Consider the following 18,698-nt stretch of genomic DNA (forward strand, 5'->3'; position numbering starts at 1 on the left):
TGAAGAGGTAAACTGATACACGACAGAAATATAATGATAGAAGTAATATATAATTTTTTTTCTGGTCTAGTTTCCTTACATGAAAACAATTGTGTACATGCCCAAGTAGATCTAGTACAAACAATAAAACTCCCCTGTAAAAGACAAACCCAATTACAAAGCCCAAGTGCAATCAATGTCAAAAATGAATTCAAGCCGAACTCAAAACAAAAAAATGTTTCCACAAGTACAACATGGGTATGAAGAGGTAAGAGGGGGAATAGTAATAAAAGATAATATAAAAGATAATATAAAAGACATATATCCATGAAGGTGCCATAGACCTTATTAATACATCGCCCAAGTCTCGAGTATTAGCTTCCCATTTCCAAATAGGTTCAGGAATGGGCGATAACCAAAGGATCAATTAATAAAGGTATGCCAAGGCAAGAAAGATAAAAAGAAGAGAACGTTATGTGCATTCAATCATATCGTGTCGTCGTATCGTTGTAAAATCAAAAGCAGCCCGCTTGAAGGAAGGGTATTTTTGGAAGGAAAAAAGGGATTCGGAAAGAAGAAAGAAGTATGGTCTCAGGCGAAGAAGAAATGATAGGCGGGAGAAAATCAACTCCGGGGTGAAAGAGAGTCAACTCCAAAGAAAAGGTCGATCCAATCGAGGAGTAAAGATCGAGCACGACCTGCTTGAGGCGGCAAAAGGAGCCTGAGACCATGGTGCGAAAAGAAAGGTAGGTTGGCAAAGGGAAGATTGCAGCCAAGGGAGATATCAACTCCAGGCGAATAGCGAGCTTGCCGCGCTTAAAATCCCAGCTTGGTGCCAACAACAGCCAGTGTAATCTGTAAATTGAACGTAAGTATTTGTGGACGAAGCACAATCTGGTTAGAAACTTACAATAATGGTGATAATCACCAATCCCAAGGGAGTCATCCAGCGATTGAGGTTCCTCCACCATCTTGCATTTTGGTAGCGTCTTCGCTCAAGATCAAGAAGTCGCAGACGAAGGGCCATTTCGAGTTCCGGCCCATCTTCAAGCGAGATGGTTTCAGGTTTCGGAGGCAAGGGCAAGAACGCGGCGATAAACCAAGCTGAATATTCTGTAAGCAAGGGATTGTGCAACGTAGGTGAAACAATCAAAACTTACTCAGCGGGAAGACGAAACCGAAACAAAACGACCAAACTTGAATATTCCTCCGTCCAAGCAAGGGCTCAGTCCTTGAGTCCAGAGATGGAGCCCCCCAAGCACTACCCCTCTGTCGAGCAACGCGTTGATCGGGGTAAAGGTGGGGGGACCAGCTGTTGCGCAATGGATAACGAGGTGTCTGGGCTCTCTCCGGCTCAGGGCCCTTGACCCAGTGAGCCCGAGGATCCCTTGGGTCAGCGGCAGCCGTCTCGAATGTCACACCGTCTGTAATCTCGCCATGTCGAGTCTTGGGTCTGGTCATAGCGGTCGGTATTCTTTGCAGTATGTTGGAATTGGCCGTGGCAGGACGCGCCGAAGAAGGACGGCTCCCATCGACGAGGGACAATGCAGAAGGGGCGGTTTTCTCATCGCCTTGATAGTACATCCGGACCCAGGTGGGGAGGGCATTGAAGAGAACACTGGACGCGGTGCCTGGTCGCTTGATGCTCCGCAAGCTACTTCTTCGGGATGATGAGGACATGCTGGGATATCTGGCATGGGTTCCACGAACTGGGAGGCTGGAGATGTTGTCTAGGTGTTCGTCACTATCGGAATGTGTCACCAACCACATGGACGAAGAGCCAGTCCTGTAGTTTCCAAGTGCTGCAGTTGGTCTAGGCGGTTCAACAAAGCTGTTGTCGGAAGGCTGATCAGCCGTACCAGCGAAACTATTATCATACTCTGCTGACCACTGGGACGGAACGGTTGAAAGGTGAGAATGGACGCGGCTCGAAGAGGCGGGCTCCAACGTGGGTTCTTCTGGCAAACGATCCGAGACTGAACGTGACGTATCGACCCACGAACTGGAAGACGATGGCTCACGGATGATAGGGTATTGGATGAAAAGACCACCGTGAACATTGGCGTGAGGATCGGCAGAAGAGGGAGCGCTACGAGAAGACGACGAGCCGGAGCCATTCTGGCTCCGTTGGTGGGAAGGGTGAGTTGAACCCGATCGGAATGAGCCAACAACGGACTGGAAAGGGGGGCTGGAGTGGAAAGAATGAACGCCACTCGATTGCTCAGAAGACGAGCCATGCGTCCACTGAGCGGCACCGACATGTCTCACGACGGTTCCCAGTGAGTTCATAGAGGACAGCGAGTTGGACCGCGTTTCGGCGGAACCAGGGTTGGAAGAACCAATGCGAACAAAGTTCAGGCTCGAACTGTCATAAGCCACGAAATTGGGGCTGGATGGTGGACCAAGAGGGACCACGTTTGGACTGGAATTGGCGGAAACGACAGTGGCCGGGGCAGACGTTCCCGCATTAGAGGGATGCCGGGATGGAGGCTCGGAGACGACTGTCTTGATTGTCGGGGCGGCGGTGGGCAGTTCCATATCATCGTCTGAAAAGGCGACTTCCGATGCCTCATCGGAGTGGTGGTTGTCAGGCTTCTCGCCAGGAAGAACAGGCTCTGGCAGCGATGACTTGCTCGAGGCGGGATCCTCCTCCCAAACCTGCGACGGGGTGTTGCCAGCATCGACGGTAGAAGAGTCCCAGCCCACCGACTGCTCGAGCAGACTGCTGTCCGCAAGATGGCTGTAGTCAGTCAACAGTGTGCCGGTCGACTGGCTCGGGCCTTCCTCGGTGTGAGAGTCAGAGTGAGATTCGGAAGCATATTCTTGACCTTTGCCCGGTCGAGGCAAGAGAATCTGCTCTGGTTTTGTCGGATAGGGAGTGGCCGAGTACATATCCTGCTCTTCCTGGTCTCTGTCCCAGCTCTTGACCATTCGCAAAGATGGAGTGGGCGAGGTTTCATTCGTCTGAGAAGGCGTTCGCTCATGAAGAGCTCTCCGCTTGGGAGGGTAGTTTGAGCGCATGTTGTTGGTTGATGACGATGTTGTTGTTGCTGTTGATGATGCTGCAGAGGGCTCTTATCTCATTATCAAGTGGGGATCAAACACCGGCAGAAAAATTAGTGGATTAGAAAGAATGAAGAATTGGCAGTCTATAACACGGGCGTATTAAGACTGGCAAAAATCCAAAAGTACCGAAATCATCCAAAATAAGGCTGTTTGATCAAACGACAATAAACGACAACAATTATGATGAACGAGGGGCAGAAATGTAAAAATGGGTTCTTTTCGTGGTGTTTTTGCTGCTGGTGCTGCTGTTTTGGTCTAGAAAGGGCAAAAAAAGAAGGTCTCGAAATCAACAGAGAGCAACAGGATAATAGCAAGACTAATCAATCAATACTGCCAAGCAGTAGGTCAAGTCAAAAGAGTGTGGGATCAGACGATAAAACGTCGATGATCAAAAGAAAAAAAAAACAACAATAAAGAATGATTAGCAGTCCATGCCTAAGACAAAAATCCAACTGCACGCAGTGTAAAGAACGCGAAGCAGGGGAAAAAAAGAGTGTGAGAAACAATCAACGTTTCCAAAAGAGCGACAATAGGCAAAACGACTGGACGCAAATCAACCGCGCAACAAAAAGCAGCCCGAGCAGCCCACGAAAAGAAGAAGAAAGCGAAAGACCTGAGACGACGGGACAAAAGGCATGCACGAAGGGGTGGGAAAGCGTGGAATTTTGTTGCCGGGCGGCGGTGTGAAGCTAAGAATTAGTGTGGAGAGGCTATCCAGGGGAAGAAAAGTGCGAGATGCAGTCATCGTGCAGTGCGCACGCTCTAAAAAAACAGGTCGTTCTCCATCTTGATGGTTATTATTATTATGTTTCCATTAATATTGTCTCGAAGCGATCCTCAAATTAATTTATCGGGGCCCTCTTCATCAGCTCATCTCAATCTCTGGTCGAACTCAATGGCTGGAGGGAGTTCGTTCGTCATCCCAGAGGAACGGGTACGCCGGATCATGGACGGCTCTTGATCAGCCGGGGCTAATAATAAGGTCCAATTTCCCTTCTTTTTCTTTTCCCCAACGGTGATTCTTGTTTGTTTCAGGTTTCGATAGTCGGTGGTGTCTTGGAACTCTGACCACTTTGTGCTTCTAGCCCCAGGCCGTGAGGGAATAGGAGAGTGTATGGTGGTCGATAGTCTCCAGTAGGACGGTAGGGAGGGTGCCAGTGTGGCTGCAAGGTAGTGTACCTGGCATGATGCTCAGCAGGTAATGGGCGAGGTTTCTGCATCTCACAGGAGGTTAGCCCAGAGTCATACAGCATCATCACATTTTCTCGAGTCGCAGTCCATCAATGACAGTTGTACCAGTGGAGCTGAGAGGGAAGAACTGACGATCGGTCCGCGTACCTTTTTCAATCTTGAGCCAGTCGAGGCGCCTGGAAATGAGGCATCGTCGCCCGATTGGCGGTGGAGAGTGGGATTCCACCAGGATTCGGCCCATCTTGGCCCATTTTGGTGTCGTCTTTCGACGGACAAAGCCCAATGAGCGATTCGGCTCAGGGGACAAAGATTCAGCCTAAGAATAGCTCAATAGCCACACGAGGGGTTCTGGGTTCTCGAACGGCCAACACACTCGGTGGAGTAGGAGCTAAAAAGTAGTTACCACGATGGATGAGAGCTGTCAAGCCCGGCTGTGTCAGCTAGAGTCGGATTGGGTGATGATGTTCAGGATGTGAAGTCGAGATTGAGTCGACGTGAGTGGTGTTTTGAATGGTTCGAGTGGAGAGAAGAACCACGGGTCTTTCCATGGCACATGGCGATGGGGATATATATGATGTATCTTATATCTCTCCCAGATGCATTTTAATATTACAAGATGCAGAGAATGATTTGGTCACTTCCTGCCCATGTGTTGAGACCATTCACTGTCGCTATCTCCTCTTCACCCTGATCCTCGATCGCAATGAAAATCCCAATCCCCAGTTTCATTACTTCCCAAGAACTGCTCTGGTGGAGTGTTGGATCTTCTTCTATATTTATTACTGTCAGATCAGTCACAATTATTCTGACACGTTAATTTCCCTGATATAGTGATGTTCATTGCACAGAGTGCTCTTGCTGGTTGGTATATATTCATAGGTGACAGCCTGATCGATATTCCATCAACAATTCCATGAGGCCATACAAGGCCAGACGTGATATAAATACTCCCAGTCAAGATAATTGACTTGCAAGGATCATAATCGAATATAATTGGATCAAATACTCCTTCGACTCGATTCTGTTGACTTCACTTGCCATAATCATGCCGTTTCTGCCTGAAAGTACAGGCACCAACCCCATCATCACGCGTATATCAAGTCACGTCAGACAAAGAAGATCTTCATCGGCGTCAACAACAATCAAAGCCATAGCCATAGCCTCAATACGATTTCCTATTGTCCTCCATGTCTCTTATTATCTAACCAGTCGCCTCCTCTCTTCTCCTCAATTTTCCCCGGTCGGATCATTTTGTTCTCTTTCTGACTCGGCATCCGTAACAACCTCACTTCCATCATGGCCCCGGTCACCCAGCCCGTCAGTCTTCTGGCCCGTCTCAAAAGTCTGTACGCCAAAGAACGCGGTATGTTTTGTGATATTCGAGTAGTTGAATAACCAGCTAATATTCTCAGATGAGCCAGTAATTTCTGTACGGACGGCCGCTGTTTTCTCGGTATGTCCAGCTACACGCGAGTGACAGTAAAGACCACAACTAACCCTTAAATAGGTCCTTTTGACTTTGGTCTATGTCATTCCATTTTACATCTCCTCGGCCACTCGGCCATCGCCTACTCTCAGTCGAGACGCACCATCTGTGATTCGCGCCCGTATCAGGGCCGTGACGCTGTCGTGTATCATCTGCACAGCTGCAGTGCTCTGTCTGATTCTCCAAGAAGCCGATGCTTCCTTGGTCGATGCTCTCAAATTTATGGGCTGGTGGCCGATCGGGTTTGTAGAGATTCTCCAAAGTCTCCTCCTGACTGCCATCCTCTTCACCGGTCCGCTTTTTGAACGAGGCGTGGCTGAAGGCGAATGGCGTGAATGGATCCGTGGGGGCAGAATATCTGAATCCCTTCGTGGCTGGATTGGCTGGAGAAATTACGTTGCTGTGAGTTCTTACGCATACATTTTAATGACTTGTCATGCTTATACAAACCAGGGCCCTGTCACCGAGGAAATCATGTTTCGATCAGCCATTATTCCCCTCCATCTACTGGCTAAAGTGAGCCCAGGGCACATTGTATTCATCGCCCCGCTCTATTTTGGAATTGCCCATGTGCATCATTTCTACGAATTCCGCCTCACGCACCCTGACACCCCCGTGGCCGCGGCGCTCCTGCGATCTGTCTTCCAGTTCGGCTACACCACCGTCTTCGGCTGGTATGCTACTTTTGTCTATTTACGTACTGGATCGCTGCTGGCTGTCATTCTCGCTCATACTTTTTGCAACTGGTGCGGTCTTCCCCGGTTATGGGGCCGAGTGGAAGCCGCTGTACCTATTGCACCGACTAAGGGTAAAAATGACGATTCTGGTCGACCGACGTTTGTGGTTCCGGGGGAGCTGGGAATCGGCTGGTCGGTTGCGTACTACATGCTTCTCTTTGCTGGGGCCATTGGGTTTCGGTACGCTTTGTGGCCTTTGACTGAGTCGACGCATGCTCTGGCGGGTTTCACAAAGTAGATATCCAGCTTCTTGCGGCTTCGGTCATGACTCCGTATAAATATAACGGGCGATGAAACGTCTTTATGTGAAGTATTAATGATAATTTGTATAATCCAGAGGGTACTCTACTCGTCCACCCTACGCTTCTTATGCGGCCTTTCATCAACCCCAAATTCGTTCTTCCACGTCCCATCCATCACCTCTGCATCATCTCCATGCAACCCAATCCCATACGCCTTCTTCATCCCATCCATACAAGTCTGTCTCCGTTCATCAAAATCAAACATCGGCTTCGGATAGACCCCTTCTCCATCCTCTTCCCCAGAACCTGTCACCCGACACCCCCACTTTTTCTGATCGGATATAGGAGCTCGCCAGGGCTCGTAGATGTATTTTTTGTTGAAATTTCGTAGCTCGGGACAGTATTGTCTGATGAGTTCACCGTTGGCATCCCATTTTTTGCCAAAAGTGATGGGCGAATAGCATCGGTGGTACTGGGAGAAGAAAGCCGTGCATGAAAGCCATTGCCAGTTGCCAATGTTGCAGGCTGTTTCGTCTATAATCGTTCAGATGCATGCACTGTATTGGGGCAAAGAAAAGATCGGGGGGAGGGGGGGATACTCACGATCAATCAACCATTCTTCGAATACTTCTGCTCCTCTTTCCCAGTGAACATAACATCCTCCTCTCGTAAGGAAACAGGCGACACTATGTCTGCCCAGGTGATGCATCCATCCCTCGATTCGGAGTTGTCGCATCAACGCATCGATCCATGGGAAACCTGTCTTACCGTCTTTCCAACGCTTATACCAAGTTTCAGCCTCGGGAAAGTCCACTGTATACCCTCCATCTTCATCCGACTGGAGATGCCAGTCGATGAACCGGGCTACCTTGTTGCCGTGGATTTGAGCAAACGATGCCCCCAACGCAGACTGCGCGGCAAAGTACATGTCACGGAAGAGCAACTGACCCGGCAGATTGACGGGGACGTCTGATGTGTGTTTCTTCTGCCGTTTACGCTTGTCGAGGACAGACTGGACATCCCACCAGAATCGGCGGACGGAGAGAGAGCCAAAGTGAAGGTGTGGAGAGAGGAGAGTAGTAGACTGAGGATTAAAATCTGCCGGCGACGTTTTGGGCTTTTCAAATGTGCCCACATATTCTTCGTTTTGGATGTGGCCGGTCAGTGTCTGTAGAGCAATGGATTCGCCGCCGTGATGCGGTGTCGTGGCCTGGGAGGAATCAATTCCAATCTCTGCTAGTGTTGGAACGGAAAAATCCTGGTTGGGGCCCATGATATCGCTATACTGCTTCTTGTCGAGGTTGTTGATATCTGACTTTGCATCGGGGATATCCCGGTCCAGGTCACCCAGGTCCATCTTATCCTCGTCCCATGGATCTGGGATTTGCTTTGGAGGATCCAACGGCTTCTCCGGATGACCGTTGCCAATCTTCTCCGCAGCCTTTTCCACCTGAGACATGCTCATCGTCGGCTTCCCGTCATTCTTGCTCACCAACTCGTCCGGGTCAAACAACGTCCGGCCCATCTTGATGATGACCTCTACACCTGCTTTTTCCGCCATCTGAATGACAGTCTGATCTCGATCCCGAGCATAAGCATCTGTGTCTTTCTCCCACACGATATGAGTCACCTTCCATTGTTTCCAAAGCTTTGGAAGAACGGTTTGGGGTGCCTCACGAACAACCCAGAGCTTCTGTTTGCAATTCAACTTGGTATAGGATGATGACAGGTCCTTCTGGCATTCGAGCAGGAATTGCCAGCGATTGGGACCTACTCGGGATCGATAGACATAATGGGGATCCCAGGTCCAGATAGGGATGAAAATTGATGGCTTCAGGCTCAAGGCGTGGTGGAGAGCGGGAGAGTCGTGAAGTCGGAGATCGGTGCGATGCCAGTAGAGAACGACTGGTTTATTTGGCATTGTGGCCACCTATATTCTGGATGAGCTGTGTAAATTTGTTGAATATTAGCATATTGTTGATATATTCAACTTTTCGTAAACCAGATGGACGTTCGAGTTATTTATTGCCAGGTTACCATCGACCATGACATCACCACGCTGGATGCTTCCGATCGATCTCGATTCGTTCAAGTATTCCATATAGACGCCAGTAATCTTAGATCTTAGGATATTTTGTGTCTAAATTTTGATGGTTCGCAAGCTTGAAGCTAGTATAAGATAAAACCTGGATGGATCAAGGCTGCCCAAGGGACAAGCAGGACAATTGCCGTGGTTCTGCTGTTTCTAAGGCTGAGGCCAAACATGGTGACAGGATTTTGATAGACAAAATAAATCTACTTCATCTCGGATACTGTCCACTGTATACGCAGTTCTCGGATCCATAAAGCATCAATATATCCTCATCTCCAGATGCCGTGATTGATAATCCGTGCAATTCCCGCTATCTCCGAATCCGCGTCGGAGATGTCGGGTTTTTCGCTTATTATTGATTTCATTTGAATGTCGCTGCACTTCCATCTTCCCAGCTTCAAACATCTTTCTTTTGTGAATAGACATTTGATTGGCTCGTTTCATTATACGCCATGAGGGCGCGACCGACTGCCTGCTGGCCCATCACCGGGTGCTGCAAATCAACCATCCAGAGAGTGCGACCTTTCTCCTTCACGACAAACCGCCCCTCACGCCTTCGTGCTCGTCTCGATATTCCTCCTCCATTCCCTGTGGCCCAAACATGTCCCGAGCCCAGCTGCGCATGTCCTCCTACACCGTCGATGCCTGAAGGGCTCCCGATCGACTATGCGCAACCGCTGAATGGAACAATGGCTGCCTATGCGCAGCAGCTCTTGATTTGCACCGGGCAGCGAGATTGGACAAGTCGCATTGAGAACGACGGAGAGAATGAAGGCTGGGGAGGGCTTGCTCGAGGCCTCAAGCGTTTAATGGGTCGTGGAGGACGTTACGCTGATGTACGTTTTTTGTTCTGGACGATGCTATGGGTATAGAATCAATGACTGACGAGCGTTCTTTACAGCCCTTCAACAATATCCTCGTCACAAACTCTTCCTTTCCTCCTGCCGCAAATACTTCGTCCTCTACCGCTTCTGCCTTTCTATTTCCTAGCTTCAAATATCTTCCCTCCATCCCCGTGGATACAGAGTCACAGACCAACGAAACCGATCTTTCGACCTTTGTACGGGGCTTCCTTCTACCCAAAAAGTTGAACTCGATGCAACAATCCCTTCCCGAATCTAAACAAGCAGAATTGACCCGCGTCCCGGAGCTTGCGTCTGAGTTTACAGGTGCCATCGATATTCAACATTCCCCGATAGTTCTTATCTGTGGTCACGGTGGTCGCGACATGCGCTGCGGTGTCATGGCACCTGCTTTGGAGACCGAATTCTCCCGTGTCCTGCAAGCGCGAGGGTTTTCGTCAGCAGGCAGCGATGTAAGCAAATTCGATAGCCCAGAGCATGCCCATATCGGGCTGATCAGCCATATCGGAGGACATAAATACGCAGGGAATGTGATCATCTATATCCCACCGCGAATGATGATGGGACCTTCCACCCCGAACCCGCTGGCGGGCAAAGGTATTTGGTACGGACGGATCGAGCCTAAGAATGTGGAGGGGATTGTGAATGAGACTATTCTAGGTGGAAAGGTCGTGGCAGACCATTTCCGTGGTGGAATTGATCTAGATGGTGGTATTTTACGGCTATAGTGGACGTATATATTTGGCGAATATAAATGTACTATAGATCAAAGATCCCGATATACCCAATCTATCCCATTAAGTCTGATAGAATACTGTTAAATCAGCACCCTTACTCCTAGATGTGAATTCATAACAATAATATTTAAGCACCTCTTGCTTGTTTCTTATTTCATCACTGTTGATATCATATGGACCGGCTAATCCGGATCGGGCGTAAACCTTCCCGGCGGAGTTTCGGCGAGAAATAATAACGATATGATCATGACTTGACCAACATTCAAGCTTCGCTGGAGGAAGACGATTTCTGGTCCCTCGGTTGACGGCCTAATATTCTAATTCTACACGGCATGATGATTATACAGCTATAATGCAATCTCTTTTACGTCTACGATTGAATCCGACCATCCTCGCCCAAGGGCGGAGGTGCGGTTCTTATCCCCATACTCTGCGAGCTTATCCCTTTACCTCCCAGCCTTCAATTCGCCTCGCAAGCACACAATCGATCTCGAAGAAACTCGATCTTCTCGCAATTGACAAGAAGTGGCAGTCGAAATGGCAATTAAACGGATCCCGACCTCCCCCGTCCACCGGCAACCAGACGGACAAGCCTAAATCGTACATTCTATCGATGTTCCCCTACCCTTCTGGTACGCTGCATATGGGCCATTTGCGAGTTTACACCATTTCAGATGTACTGGCGAGATTCTACCGGATGCGTGGTCATGATGTTCTTCATCCCATGGGGTGGGACGCGTTCGGGTTGCCGGCGGAGAATGCGGCAATCGAACGAGGCATTGACCCGGCTGATTGGACCAAGGATAATATCGCAAGGATGAAGGATCAGCTGCGGAGCATATCGGCTTCGTTTGACTGGGATCGTGTAGGTTCTGTTCAAATGGGGTGGCTAGTCAGACTCGGTAGTGTTGAGCTATAGCTAATGATTTTTTTGCTATGGTTGTTTTAGGAACTCGCGACCTGCGCTCCCGAATTCTACGAGCATACACAACGTATTTTCTTGAAGCTATATGAAAAAGGACTCGCATACCAGGATGAGGCATTGGTCAATTATGATCCGATCGACAAGACAGTGCTGGCGAATGAGCAGGTGGGAGCTACACAATCTACATAATTTACCAAGGCTGACTCTTTGCCTGTTCCAGGTGGATGCAAATGGGTTTTCCTGGCGCTCTGGAGCAAAGGTCGAGCAGCTAAATCTGAAGCAGTGGTTTTTCCGCATCACGGCATTCAAAGAGTCACTCTTGAAAGATTTGGATTCTTTGGCGGGTGGCTGGCCGGAGCGCGTGCTTTCTATGCAGCGCAATTGGTTGGGAAAGTCTTACGGCGCAAAGATCAAGTTCTCCGTAGCACTGAACGGTTCCGATGGTATCAAGCTTGATATCAACGTCTTTACTACCCGACCGGATACACTCTACGGAGTCGAGTACCTCGCTCTCTCTTTGAACCATCCCATCGTCCTGAAGGCCGCGGAGAAGGATGAAGAACTGCAAAAGTTCTTGGTTGAGGCTGCATCGCTGCCCCCAGACTCAAAAGCAGGTTACAAGCTGTCAAATGTCAGCGCATCCCATCCATTGCGCATCATCGACAAGGAAAGTTCCCATATCGCCCGGGAACTTCCTGTGTTTGTTGCCCCCTACGTTCTCAGTGATTATGGCGAGGGTGCCGTGATGGGTGTTCCTGGCCATGACTCTCGGGATATAATGTTTTTCAAGGAGAATGTCAATCCTGAATTCATCCCCGTGGTCATTAAGCCCGAACAGTCGACCGAGGGCAGCGACGGAACCGGGGATAGCGTCGTCTCTGCAAGTGATGCCAAAGCTTTTACTTCAGATGGCTTCTTAACCTCTAGGTGCTGGAAATACCAAGGCCTTCACTCTCGCGAAGCCAGCAAACAGATCGTCAACGATCTTAAGCAAGTTGGCCATGGTGAAGCTGTTGAGCAGTGGAGATTGAGAGATTGGTTGATTAGTAGACAGCGCTACTGGGGCGCGCCAATTCCGATCATCCACTGTGGTGACTGTGGTCCTGTCCCTGTTCCAGCGGACCAGCTGCCAGTTAAACTGCCCAAAATCGAAGGAGATTGGCTCAAGGGCAAGAAGGGCAATCCCCTCGAGTCATCGGAAGAATGGGCGCATACTGAATGCCCAAGTTGCGGAGGTCCCGCGAAACGGGATACAGACACTATGGACACATTCGTCGACTCCTCATGGTACTACCTCAGGTTCTTGGACTCTGCGAATAAGGAACTTCCGTTCTCTCCTGCGTTAGCGCGACCCGTCGACGTCTATATTGGCGGTATAGAGCACGCTATCCTGCATCTCCTTTACGCACGATTCATCTACAAATTTCTGGCTGAGTCCGACTTGTTCCCTGAGATTGCCCGGGCAGGCAACCTTGCAGCACCGTGGGAACCCTTCAAAACCCTTCTTTCCCAGGGAATGGTCCACGGTAAAACATTTTCGGAGCCGTCGACTGGCCGGTTCCTTCACCCTTCGGAAGTCGACCTCACGAGTCCGGACAAGCCACTCGTCAAGGGTACTAAAGTTACACCCAATGTATCCTTTGAGAAGATGTCGAAGAGCAAACACAACGGTGTGGACCCGACCGCCTGTGCACTGAGATACGGCGCGGATGCTACTCGGGCGCACGTTCTTTTCTCCGCCCCAGTAAGCGAGGTTCTTGAATGGGACGAGACCAAGATCGTAGGAATTGAACGTTGGTTTGGCCGAGTTTGGAAGCTTGTGCTGGATGCCAGAAATAGTCTGACTTCGGCGTCGTTTACTCTGTCGCAAGCGGATTTGAACTCCTTGTCCGGTCACGCCGCATCGCTTCCCTCGTCCTTGCAGGAACTGAGCGATAGTGACGCTGACGCTGTTCTTTCCACCCACCGGACCATCTCGTCGGTCACTAACTGTGTCGAAAGCAACCCCTACGGGCTGAACACCGTCATTTCTGACCTGACCAAATTGACAAATTCCCTACTATCGTCTCCTCCGACATCCCCCCTGGTGCTTTATCTTTGTGTATCCTCTCTCCTCCGTCTTTTGGCTCCTGTCGCCCCGGCACTTTCTTCTGAGTGCTGGGAGGTCCTCAATGGCTCGGTTCTGCGCGGGGCTGACCCAGAAATTCCGGCGATCTTAAACTCCGCCTGGCCAACCCCGCTTCTAACCCTGGAGCAAACTGATGTGTTGTCGGCCCGCGGCGGTCAGACCATTGCCGTTCAAATAAATGGCAAGCTGCGATTCAGTGTGACGATCCCACGAATGCTCTCTCCAACAACGCCGACCGAGTCTAGCGGCGCTTCTGGTTCCGCGACGGATGAACAGGACTGGATTATCAGTCGGGTTTTGAAGACGGATGAGGGTCGAACGTGGTTGCGAGAGAAAAATGATTGGGAGAAGAGACGACGGGTGGTTGTGGTCAAGGGCAAATTGGTGAATGTTGTGTTTTAACCAAAACCGGCGGGAATTGCTCTGTACAATGTAAATATAACACATGAATGTATATTAGACTGCGTATCGCTGCCAAGAACCTGGATAAAATTCGGGTGACTGTTCCATTGGGCATAACTGAAGGTATTGTAACTCCAACTGCGCTACCCCATTGAGGGTCTGGAAATCAGGATGAGTTGCGTAGGAGGGGGGAATAATTGAAGAGGGTGGAGGACTGAGGGGTCAAATTATCTGACTGCATCGCAGTCATTGCCTCCATTCATCACCCTACAACGGGACAATTTTCCCAGACAGCAACGGGAGTATCCCGGAGATGACTCGGTCCTCCAAAGCCAACATTTTATTTCCATCTTTGGCCGCGGAACTCCACGATGGGAATCTATGTATAGCAGAAAGTTGGAGGAGGGGGAAAAAGCTACCCCTCATTAGGTCAGCATATTTTTACCCCTCACGGGTGGGGACAGCTTGATTCGGGACAGCATCCGCCACAGTCTGGATCCATCCGAGAACTTAAGGTCATTCTTTGCTTGTTCCCAGGGATCTTTTAAACGATTAGGTTAATCTGTTCCAGAGCCTCCTCCTCCTACTCCTCATCCGATATCTCCTCACCTAGAGACCGAGGGAGAGCCGAGAAAGGACCGGCAGTGATAATTGAGGATGGAAGTTGCTGACTGATGAGGTTCACGATTGGGCGATCCACTGAGCAGAATTAAGCATCCTGGCCGATTGTCAGTTAGACGGAGTCTATTTGTTGGCCGTACGTAATTGGAGTATTTGTTACAGTATTACCCCGCACTGCCCTCACTGTAGATTGAATATTACAGTAATCATACTTACCGTCAGAGGGAGTGGAATTCTAGCAGGTAGACAGACAGTTCGACTAGAACTTGAGAATCAAGATATCCTTTCAGATAGTCATGGTACTATTCTTGCCCGAGATACTAATATAATATCCATAAGGTTGGTGCTATCAAAATAGTTGAACATCTGTACTCCGTACACCGGAGCAACTACTCCTATGGTCAGGAGTGTCCCGCGTGCGGAGAGAACTGGTGGATACTGTAGATAGACAATTGTCCTCCATCCTGCTCCGGTCCGACCATCCCTTTTGGTGCCCTCCACTTGGTCACCACTAGATTGGCTCGAGGCCTGGCTCGCTGCACTCGCAACATGTGCTCATCCTCACCTCCCGCTAGTGGGGCAAATCATATCATCCCACCAGGGTGGAGGGGGAAAGGATGGATCTGAGGAGGTGTCACCATCTCGGATGGTGGGAAGGCCCTTTGCTCCGGTGGTTTGACAGGACGAGAGGAGCGAAATGGGTAAGATGTTGAGTCGGGTGAGGATCCGGGAACTGCTCTATATATTGGAGGTGCTTTTCCAACTCTGTTCCTCTTTTCTTCTCTCCTCATCATCATCACTCCCACTTCCTTCTCCTGCATCTGCATCTTCTGCCTGAGAAATTCCATCTCCGCAAACGGTAAGTTGTCACTCTTCCAAGTAACTCTCTCCTTCTTCCCTCTCCAACGCTTCGGTACTTGTCAACTGGTTTCCCCCACACCCCTTCATCCCCGCTCTGCCTGTCTGCTCCTCCAGGTTTCTCCAACTTACATCGTTGTACCATCATCGATATGTATTCCTGTTGCATTTTAAATAGTGGCTGACTTCCTGCTGTAGGACGATATCTTTCACTATCATCCATCACTTACATCTTGATCTTCAATTGATCCTACAAAACATTCATCAAAATGGTATTTATTCGCTCTTTCTCCCGTCAACTTAGACGGCCTGCCTCCTCTCTCCTGTCGGCCACAGGCTCTTTGAAGCCTACCGCTAGCCCTTTTCGAGCCTCTCCTCTGGCAGGGACTGTTTCCGGTGCACGTACGCTAACTGCTTCTGCGAGCCTACAGGGTAAAGTTCTTATGGTTCTCTATGATGTAAGTACCCGAAGACTCTTGCCACCGTGCCGGTATACAGTTACTGATCGGTGATTTTGTTTCTATAGGGCGGTGAGCATGCCAAGCAGCAGCCTGGTCTTCTGGGTACCACCGAGAACGAGCTCGGTTTGAGAAAGTGGCTCGAGGAACAGGGCCACACTCTGGTCACTACCTCCGACAAGGAGGGCGAGAACTCCACATTTGACAAGGAATTGGTCGACGCCGAAGTCATCATCACCACTCCGTTCGTTTCCCTCTACGTGTCGTGCTCTCAGGACACCGACTGATGCAATTGATATAGTTTCCACCCTGGTTACCTCACTGCTGAGCGTCTGGCCAAGGCCAAGAACCTGAAGATTGCCGTCACCGCTGGTGTTGGCTCCGACCATGTTGACTTGAACGCTGCCAACACCACCAACGGTGGTATCACTGTTGCTGAAGTCACTGGCTGCAACGTCGTTTCCGTCGCTGAGCACGTCGTCATGACCATCCTGACTCTGGTCCGCAACTTCGTCCCCGCCCACGAGCAGATTGCCCGCGGTGAGTGGGATGTTGCCGCCGTCGCAAAGAACGAGTACGACTTGGAGAACAAGGTTGTCGGTACCGTCGCCGTTGGCCGTATTGGTGAGCGTGTGCTCCGCCGTCTCAAGCCCTTCGACTGCAAGGAGCTGCTCTACTACGACTACCAGCCTTTGAGCCCCGAGGTTGAGAAGGAGATTGGCTGCCGCCGTGTCGAGAACCTCGAGGAGATGCTCGCTCAGTGTGATGTTGTTACCATCAACTGCCCTCTCCACGAGAAGACCCGTGGTCTCTTCAACAAGGACCTGATCGCTAAGATGAAGAAGGGTATGTTTGCATCCTTTTGCCAAATACTGGTCAAACGTGTACTAATTTGATATCCAGGCTCTTGGTTGATCAACACCGCCCGTGGTGCCATCGTTGTCAAGGAGGATGTTGCCGATGCCATCAAGTCCGGCCACCTGCGCGGATACGGTGGTGATGTCTGGTTCCCCCAGCCCGCTCCCCAGGATCACCCTCTCCGCTACGTCACCGGCCCCATGGGCGGCGGCAACGCCATGGTTCCTCACATGTCCGGTACTTCAATCGATGCCCAGATCCGCTACGCCCAGGGTACCAAGGCTATCCTCGAGAGCTACTTCACTGGTCGCAACGACTACAGACTCGAGGACCTTATTGTCAAGGATGGTGACTATGTCACCAAGGCTTACGGCCAGAGAAAGTAAAGGACGGCGACTTGAATTTCTTGATCACGTTATGAGACGAATGACCAACCAATTCTGTATTCTGGAGGCCGCTTTCTCAGGTAGAAAGTGGCTACCGATTATTTAGCATTTTCATTTAGGATACCTAAAATATATTCCATTTTAACTTCAATAATCCAACAGTGATGGGGTGCCTTACGGATAGAAGTTTTGGGTAAATAGAAAACAATCAGAGGCCCTCCTGTGCATCGTCCTATCTTCAAGCCTAAGAAAGCCTAACACAACGCAACATTGGGCCGGAATGGGACGTGGATGCATATACTACTAGCTTGTGGATACTTAGAATAGCTCGAAGCTTAGCAAGTTGGTATGATCAGATTAGGGTTTAATAGATGCAGATATATAATGTCTAGTATTCTCATATTGCAAAAAATCATTACAAAAGTTATCATGTAAAGCCATTGCTGTCTCATAAAATAGTGAGTAATTCTGCGTTGGTCTGTGCTGTGCGGAGTATTAGTGTAGCTTAAAAATGAGTCCATAACTATGCAATACATTTGCCTATTTCTGCGTACGGATTAACGTACTATGATCTCAAATCTAAGTGATAGCAGAAGATTGAATCGAAGGATCAATTGTTATTATTGAGCCCATTTATTGATGAAAACCCACGGCTTGGCATGCAAGTATTCAATCTGATTAGATCGACAGCTGCAATCCTCGATATAGCAAGAGTACTCCGTACCTACATATATAGATGCAGGGTATGGAGTAGATCACCTGCAATTTATATGTATAAAATTTCCGATTGAAGATTCTACATGAACACAATGGGATACTGGTTTATCGTACTCTGTGTCTAGTATGTCTAGGTTGTATTGCCGTTGGTATGGATCGACTGGTCATAGTTACCGTAGCCCCAATTCTTTGGTTTTCAGGGGTTTATTTTTGGAACTTGATCAGAGTATCAGATATAGTAGATATGGTGGTTCAAACTACTGATTACAACTACATCCTACTTTGACATTTCTCACTACAATGATGTCTCCATCTCAAGGATATAAATAACAGCTAAATATCTATTTACTCAACGATGTAATCTGGAATGTTCCCGACCATCTTCATTGTCACTATCATCCATGAATCCCTCCTCCAAGTCCCGACTGAGCCGTCCTTCCACCTCACCAGCCGTCGCGCGTCGCCGTTCTAATTCCTCTCTCCGCGTTGGATCCATGTGCATGCCCATCATGATCTCTCCCTCTTCGTCCAAGATACTAACGTTGTCATTCGCATCATCGGCTAGCCGAGCGTCCTGCCGCCAGGAAGATGGGAGAAAAAAACGCATCATGGCGTCGGCTATGCGATCCTTGACGGAGGTTGTATGTGCGGAAATAGCGTGGAGAGGGAGGTATTGCGAGTATCGTTGATGGTAGCGACGGAAGAACGGGATGATCAGGAAGGAAAAGAGGAGATAGAGGGTCAGGGAGATGATAGCGGGAATGATAATGGTCTGGTCATAGCAATTAGCATTGTATATCAGTCGAGGAGACATGCCGGATTGATGGGAAACATACCTTAGCAAAGCTCGCGGAGGACCCCATTTTCGTAAGCCTCTTTGAAGATATAAGCCGGTGCCTGGAGGAGGCGTGGTGTCGCGATACATCAATTGCTTACGACCACCGCGGCAGAC

General features: G+C 49.4%; 8 protein-coding genes across 8 annotated transcripts; 4 read left to right on the plus strand and 4 right to left on the minus strand.

Annotated features, from left to right (window-relative positions):
* Nucleotides 1-551: 551 nt before the first annotated feature.
* ASPWEDRAFT_326252 (putative serine-rich protein) lies at nt 552-3,231 on the minus strand. Its single transcript, XM_040833692.1, has 3 exons — nt 1,140-3,231; nt 890-1,083; nt 552-834 (listed from the first exon to the last, which is right to left on the minus strand). The coding sequence occupies exons 1-3, from the start codon at nt 2,998-3,000 to the stop codon at nt 796-798; spliced, it is 2,094 nt and encodes a 697-aa protein (XP_040692182.1). The 5' UTR covers nt 3,001-3,231; the 3' UTR covers nt 552-795.
* A 2,301-nt stretch (nt 3,232-5,532) lies between these two features.
* Nucleotides 5,533-6,697, plus strand: ASPWEDRAFT_168412 (CAAX prenyl protease RCE1; the record flags this gene model as incomplete). Its single annotated transcript, XM_040830299.1, has 4 exons — nt 5,533-5,599; nt 5,649-5,689; nt 5,744-6,124; nt 6,176-6,697. The coding sequence occupies 4 exons, from the start codon at nt 5,533-5,535 to the stop codon at nt 6,695-6,697; spliced, it is 1,011 nt and encodes a 336-aa protein (XP_040692183.1).
* Nucleotides 6,698-6,804: 107 nt separating this feature from the next.
* ASPWEDRAFT_104592 (uncharacterized protein) lies at nt 6,805-8,622 on the minus strand (the record flags this gene model as incomplete). Its single annotated transcript, XM_040827661.1, has 2 exons — nt 6,805-7,235; nt 7,305-8,622. The coding sequence occupies 2 exons, from the start codon at nt 8,620-8,622 to the stop codon at nt 6,805-6,807; spliced, it is 1,749 nt and encodes a 582-aa protein (XP_040692184.1).
* A 578-nt stretch (nt 8,623-9,200) lies between these two features.
* Nucleotides 9,201-10,433, plus strand: ASPWEDRAFT_126999 (sucrase/ferredoxin-like domain-containing protein). Its single transcript, XM_040829221.1, has 2 exons — nt 9,201-9,629; nt 9,695-10,433. Exons 1-2 carry the CDS (start codon nt 9,246-9,248, stop codon nt 10,382-10,384), a joined length of 1,074 nt encoding a protein of 357 aa, XP_040692185.1. The 5' UTR covers nt 9,201-9,245; the 3' UTR covers nt 10,385-10,433.
* A 215-nt stretch (nt 10,434-10,648) lies between these two features.
* On the plus strand, nt 10,649-13,982 carry ASPWEDRAFT_326548 (leucine--tRNA ligase NAM2). The gene is made up of 3 exons (XM_040833698.1): nt 10,649-11,258; nt 11,343-11,483; nt 11,539-13,982. The coding sequence occupies exons 1-3, from the start codon at nt 10,746-10,748 to the stop codon at nt 13,846-13,848; spliced, it is 2,964 nt and encodes a 987-aa protein (XP_040692186.1). The 5' UTR covers nt 10,649-10,745; the 3' UTR covers nt 13,849-13,982.
* An 847-nt stretch (nt 13,983-14,829) lies between these two features.
* ASPWEDRAFT_36160 (uncharacterized protein) lies at nt 14,830-15,323 on the minus strand (the record flags this gene model as incomplete). The annotated part of the gene is made up of 1 exon (XM_040834384.1): nt 14,830-15,323. A coding segment is annotated over exon 1 (259 nt), but the record flags the coding sequence as incomplete, so codon positions are not given.
* Nucleotides 15,287-17,029, plus strand: fdh (formate dehydrogenase (NAD+) FDH1; the record flags this gene model as incomplete). Its single annotated transcript, XM_040829557.1, has 4 exons — nt 15,287-15,785; nt 15,854-16,029; nt 16,087-16,631; nt 16,689-17,029. Exons 1-4 carry the CDS (start codon nt 15,597-15,599, stop codon nt 17,027-17,029), a joined length of 1,251 nt encoding a protein of 416 aa, XP_040692188.1. The 5' UTR covers nt 15,287-15,596.
* A 919-nt stretch (nt 17,030-17,948) lies between these two features.
* Nucleotides 17,949-18,667, minus strand: ASPWEDRAFT_36161 (uncharacterized protein). Its single transcript, XM_040834385.1, has 2 exons — nt 18,583-18,667; nt 17,949-18,518 (listed from the first exon to the last, which is right to left on the minus strand). The coding sequence occupies exons 1-2, from the start codon at nt 18,607-18,609 to the stop codon at nt 18,096-18,098; spliced, it is 450 nt and encodes a 149-aa protein (XP_040692189.1). The 5' UTR covers nt 18,610-18,667; the 3' UTR covers nt 17,949-18,095.
* Nucleotides 18,668-18,698: the final 31 nt, after the last annotated feature.

The sequence above is a fragment of the Aspergillus wentii genome (assembly GCF_001890725.1).
Source record: "Aspergillus wentii DTO 134E9 unplaced genomic scaffold ASPWEscaffold_2, whole genome shotgun sequence".
Lineage (NCBI taxonomy): Eukaryota > Fungi > Ascomycota > Eurotiomycetes > Eurotiales > Aspergillaceae > Aspergillus > Aspergillus wentii.

Excerpts from the sequence above, each read along its gene's own strand:
- ASPWEDRAFT_326548 (XM_040833698.1), top strand. The coding sequence starts at position 10,746 with ATGCAATCTCTTTTACGTCTACGATTGAATCCGACCATCCTCGCCCAA. Across the intron at positions 11,259-11,342 it reads CTTCGTTTGACTGGGATCGT|GAACTCGCGACCTGCGCTCC; the intron begins GTAGGTTCTGTT and ends TGGTTGTTTTAG. Across the intron at positions 11,484-11,538 it reads CAGTGCTGGCGAATGAGCAG|GTGGATGCAAATGGGTTTTC; the intron begins GTGGGAGCTACA and ends TGCCTGTTCCAG.
- ASPWEDRAFT_36161 (XM_040834385.1), bottom strand. The coding sequence starts at position 18,609 with ATGGGGTCCTCCGCGAGCTTTGCTAAG. Across the intron at positions 18,519-18,582 it reads CCTCCGCGAGCTTTGCTAAG|ACCATTATCATTCCCGCTAT; the intron begins GTATGTTTCCCA and ends TGCTATGACCAG.
- ASPWEDRAFT_126999 (XM_040829221.1), top strand. The coding sequence starts at position 9,246 with ATGAGGGCGCGACCGACTGCCTGCTGGCCCATCACCGGGTGCTGCAAA. Across the intron at positions 9,630-9,694 it reads GTGGAGGACGTTACGCTGAT|CCCTTCAACAATATCCTCGT; the intron begins GTACGTTTTTTG and ends CGTTCTTTACAG.
- ASPWEDRAFT_326252 (XM_040833692.1), bottom strand. The coding sequence starts at position 3,000 with ATGCGCTCAAACTACCCTCCCAAGCGGAGAGCTCTTCATGAGCGAACG. Across the intron at positions 1,084-1,139 it reads CGGTTTCGTCTTCCCGCTGA|CTTGGTTTATCGCCGCGTTC; the intron begins GTAAGTTTTGAT and ends CAGAATATTCAG. Across the intron at positions 835-889 it reads TGGTGATTATCACCATTATT|ATTACACTGGCTGTTGTTGG; the intron begins GTAAGTTTCTAA and ends TTCAATTTACAG.